The sequence below is a fragment of the Mandrillus leucophaeus genome, unplaced genomic scaffold (genome assembly GCF_000951045.1).
Source record: "Mandrillus leucophaeus isolate KB7577 unplaced genomic scaffold, Mleu.le_1.0 Scaffold225, whole genome shotgun sequence".
Taxonomy (NCBI): Eukaryota; Metazoa; Chordata; class Mammalia; order Primates; family Cercopithecidae; genus Mandrillus; species Mandrillus leucophaeus.
Window position 1 is genome coordinate 1,538,787 of NW_012102310.1, and position 5,085 is coordinate 1,543,871.

The window sequence follows — 5,085 nt, forward strand, 5'->3', positions numbered from 1 at the left end:
CGGGGCTCGCGCTCGCCCCGCGCTCGCCCTCCGCCTCGCCCGAGCCCCGGGAGGGTGAAACGCTCTCTCCCGGCATGCAGCGGGAGGAGGGATTTAACACCAAGATGGCGGACGGCCCGGATGAGTACGATACCGAAGCGGGCTGTGTGCCCCTTCTCCACCCAGAGGTGAGGAATGGTGCTGAGTGCATTCCTTGCCTTGCGGTCCTCCAGCCTTTCTTCCCTGGCCTCGCCGAGGGCGGCGGCCGACGTGTGTGGGGTAGTGGGACGTGCCGAAGTTGGGGAGGGTGGGGAGGCGAATCCAGGCCCGAGCGCGGCTGCGAGCGGATAACGGGGGAGGAGATAGCGGGGCGGGCCCGACCGGGGCGGGCTCTGGGACGCAGTCCCTGGCTGTGCCTGGAGGACAGAGGTGGGGATGTTGATGGTTCTGTTATGTCGCCGCGCTGCGTTTGAGGGCAGAGGCGGAGGGGCCTGGTGCTGTTTTTGAACCGCAGCTTAGCCCCTAGTCTTGCTCCAAGCCTCTTGGGGCCAGGTGGAAGCGCGTCTGGTTTTGATTTCTTTTTCCTTCGCCAGGGTGAATGACGGTATCTATTGCTTCCCTTTAGCCCACTGTGAGGGGACAGTTTCATGGTCATAGTGATGTCCTTCCAGGTAATGCCATGGGCAGCACCTCGGGCACCTTGTGTCGGGCGTCCTTTTTTGAGCATTTGTCCTTAAGCGATTAAGAAGAGAGGTCAAAACTTTTGGGAATAGACCCACAGTCACATTAGCTTGTCAAAGTACCGTTTTTCTAGGAGCTAGGGGTGAACAGTGCAACACGTTTCCCATCACAACATGAGTGTCCTCCCATGTAAGTAAACAGTGCCCCGCTCCACAGTCAGTCACAGTCTGTGCTTGTTTACCTCCGAGTTTGTAGCTGAGCTAGTGCTAGTTAAGGCTTGGAAGCAGTTCTTGATGCATTCTGACTTTTAATGATCCACAGTGATGTGGGTACGGGGCAGCGGCACAGTTTCCTGAAGAACTCGGGTAGTTTTCATGAGGTTGAAGGATGACAATCGTGTTGTAGGATGAACAAACATGGAAGTCTCTACCTGGTTACTTTGCAATAGAGTGATTCTGTTTTCTTCTGGATTTGGGTTTGTACCGTACCACTAGTTTTGTTAAAAAGTGAATAATGACAACCATACATGTTAACACAACCACCCTCTCATTCGTCACTTTGGTTTATCAAAAACACATGGGACAGTTCCTTCGGAATATGTACCTGTGGCAGTCTCAGTAGAAAAGGCTACTCTGGGTTTCTGACGAACAGAACTGTACAGTAAGACTAAACATTTGTTTGACCAAAGTGGTAACATTTTCAGAACTGGCATTGTAGACATTTCTTTTGGTTCACTTAGGCCCTAACATACGTCAAGAAATAGACAAAGTAGTTTTCAGATGTTGCCTTAAAAATGTTGCTAAGTGATTTCTATTCATCTCTTCCTGTGAAAGTATTTCAAACATTTATGTGTTTATCCAGTTTATGTTTTTGAGACGGGGTTTCTCCCTGTCCCCCAGCCAGGAGTGCACTGACAGGATGACAACTCACTGTAGCCTCTACCTCCAGGGCTCAAGTGATCCTCCCACCTCAGCCTCCCGAGTAGCTGTGATCACAGGCTCGCACCACCATGCCCGGCTGATTTTTTTATTATTTGTAGAGGAAGAGGTCTCCCTGTGTAGTCTAGGCTAGTCTTGAACTCTTGAACTCAAGTGGTCCTCTCACCTTAGCTATTTAAAGTGCTGGGATTACAGGTATGAGCCACCATGCCTGGTCTATCTTATGTATTTTAGCATACTGTTCTTAATATACCTTTGCTTTGTAATATAGCACTGTTGTTTGCTACTTTAGGAATAATTTTAACTGGCAACAAATCCAGATTATTTGGTGTAGTAGAAGGCCAGTGTAGGCTTGAAATTTAGATATCAATCTTCAGGTTGCCATTCGATAGACAGGATATTACTAGAAAGTCAACCTCCTCATTGACAGTGCGAATTGGCATACACAATATATACCGTTCCTTTTTACCCAAGAAGCACAAGGTCTGATTATTTTAATACTTTGTATGGACCTTAAGTGTGTACTACATGGCTGAGGTCTTTCTGCATTTTCTGTGGTTAGTGTGTGCACCTGGTGCAGACCTGGGGTAGTTCTGCTGCCTCCTAGCAGTGTGTTCTTGGGCCAGCTATTAATCTCTGAGTTCTAGTTTCATCATTTATAATGGATAAAAATGGATAACTATTATAATGGATAATAGTTAATAAGCTATAGCGAGGATTAACTGAGATAACATATTTTTGTTATTAAAATAAGCAGTGTTTTCAGTCTCTTTTGGAACGAAATTCATTCTCTGTCTTGGTAAGTAATGAAATAATAGTACTTTTAACCTCTTTTTGGAGAGAACGTAGACTTTGCGTCAGACAGACTTGGATTCTAATTCTGGAAATTCAGTAACTAGGTAAATGATCTGAGACAAGTGCTTAATTTCTTTAAGCTTCAGTTGTAATCAGAAAATGGAGATCCTGGCTGGGCATAGAGGCTCACACCTGTAGTCCCAGCACTTTGGGAAGCCGAGGTGGGAGAATCACTTGAGCCCAGGAGTTCAAGACCATCCTGGGCAACATGGCAAAACTCTGTCACTACAGAAAATACAAAAATTAGCTGAGCATGGTGGTACACACCTGTAGTCCCAGCTAATTGGAGGCTGAGGTGGGGGGATCGCTTGAACCTGGAAGGTTGAGACTGCAGTGAGCCATGATCGAGCAGCTGTACTCCATCCTGGGTGACAGAGCAAGGTTCTGTCTCAAAAAAAAAAAAAAAAAGAAGAAAAGAAAATGGAGATGCTGCCTAGTTTACTTGGCTGTAAGGGATTAGGTGAGGCTGTATGTTGAGGGTCAAGAACTGGCACATTGTGGGTGCTCACTTAATGTTAACTTCTTTTTTCTCTACCAGAAGACAGGGAAGTGTTACACATTTATTTTGGTTTTGGTGACTGATTTAAAACTTATGTGGGTTTTAATTTAGTGGAATAGGATCTTGCAGGAACCAATTTCATTTCACTTTTTATCTTCAGATTTAACACTCTCACACAAAAACAGTTTTTCACCTATTTGTTAAGCAGATGAATTATTTGTAAAGAAATGAGCATTGCTTAAATCTCTTATTAGTATGCAAACTGCCCACTGTTAAAACCTTTCTTAGAGGATTATACAATTAGATGAACGCCTTTTTAGAGGTATTTTAGGTAAGATCATCTTAGTTTTTAATGAATTAAATCATCCACTCATTTAATTGGTCATTTAAACGTCTGTTTATCATGTTTGGGTAAGACATTGTGCTGGAGTCTGTGTGAGACTTAAGGATATTTTTGGTATTCAGTGAGAGGCAGTATAGAATACTGGTTAAGAGCCAAAACTGGCCGGGCGTGGTGGCTCACACCTGTAATCCCAGGACTTAGGGAGGCCGAGGTGGGCGGATCACCTGAGGTTGGGAATTGACCAGCCTGACCAACATGGAGAAAGCCTGTCTCTATTAAAAATACAAAATTAGCCATGCGTGGTGGCATATGCCTGGAATCCCAGCTCCTTGGGAGGCTGAGGCTGGAGAATTGCTTGAACCCGGGAGGTGGAGGTTGCAGTGAACTGAGATTGCACTCCAGCCTGGGCAACAAGAGCGAAACTCTGTCTTAAAAAAAAAAAGAAAAGAGCCAAAGCTATGGTGACAAACTGAAAATGTAACTTCTGCAGCTTACTGTTACCATGGTCAAAGTACATTTTTCTCGTTTGTAAAGTTGGGTTAATAGTGCCACCTTTTACAGTTATTGTGAATATTAACTAGGATAATGTTTATAAAGCAGTTACCATAGACCTAGGCACATAGGCTGCCAAGCAAATTGTACCTTCTAAAGGCCCTGGCATATCCTGAATACTGAAAGGGAAGCTGCTGTTACTTTGTTTTCTTTTGAAATAGGTGACTATTTGTTTTATCGAAATGAAAGAAATTAAAGGCTATTTTGGATGAAGATGAACTGATTATCAAGGGATTAGGGTGCTAGTTCTAGCTCAGTGACCTTGAGCTAGTAGATACTTAACTAGTCTTAGTTTTGTTGCTTTTAAGGTAAAGTAGCTAGACAGGATGACCTCTAAGATTTCTTCAGACTCAAATGTTCTGGTTTTAAGTTGTGATTTTTCAAGATAATCAACTTGAGCATTTGTCTACTAGGTACCTAGCATTGTGTTAGGTTATATGGGTTAAAATAACATAAAAAGGATAGCATATGTTTTCCAAAAGGTAAATAACTAGTTGGGATGTTGTATGCATGTGAAACACTTAACGATTCAAATAAGTACTGAATTAAGTAATGTAGCTTGTAAGTGGTGTCAGATTCCTGTCATTTAGAATGGTTAGAAGAAAGGCTTCGGTAGAGGGACGGAGAGCATATGTTGGTCTACTGGTCCAGCAGGCTAGCCATGACCAGCTTCCATTATACCTACTAGTATATCCTCAGTAAGTCATCTCAGCTCTTTCATAGAATGAGATCACAGTATCCCCTTCTGCCAGAATATCATAGGGGCTATTTCAGAATCATCTGACTCAGAGCTTTGAACTGGATTGCCTAGATTATCTAGGGCTTTCATCTCTTTCTTTCTTCCTTTTTTCTCGATTTCAAAACTTCTGCTGTTGCCTTTTTTCTCATTTTCCTCTCTCTTTTTATGGTAACATTTTTTATTTCACATTCATTTTATTTCTCATGATTTTTTGTTTGAATATTAAATCGAACCATTGCTGTTATCTACTGTCCTCACAGATTTCATAAAATCTACTTTTTGAAGTTTTTTTTTTTCTTTTGTTTGAGATGGAGTTGCGCTCTTGTTGCCCCGGCTGAAGTGCAATGACGTGATGTCGGCTCGCTGCAGCCTCCGCCTCCTGGGTTCAAGCGATTCTCCTGCGTCAGCCTCCTGAGTATCTGGGATAACAGGCGCCTGCCACCACACCCGGCTAATTTTTTGTATTTTTAGTAGAGACAGGGTTTCACCATGTTGGCCA

At 43.5% G+C, this 5,085-nt stretch overlaps 1 protein-coding gene across 1 annotated transcript in view; it reads left to right on the forward strand.

Moving 5' to 3' along the window:
• Positions 1-6: 6 nt before the first annotated feature.
• The window catches only part of ZDHHC17 (zinc finger, DHHC-type containing 17), a 95,000-nt gene continuing 89,921 nt past the window's right edge, over positions 7-5,085 (forward strand). The window contains exon 1 of the mRNA XM_011981386.1: positions 7-167. Coding sequence (XP_011836776.1) covers positions 75-167 — 93 coding nt within the window. The 5' untranslated portion in view covers positions 7-74. The remainder of the gene's footprint in view (positions 168-5,085) is intronic.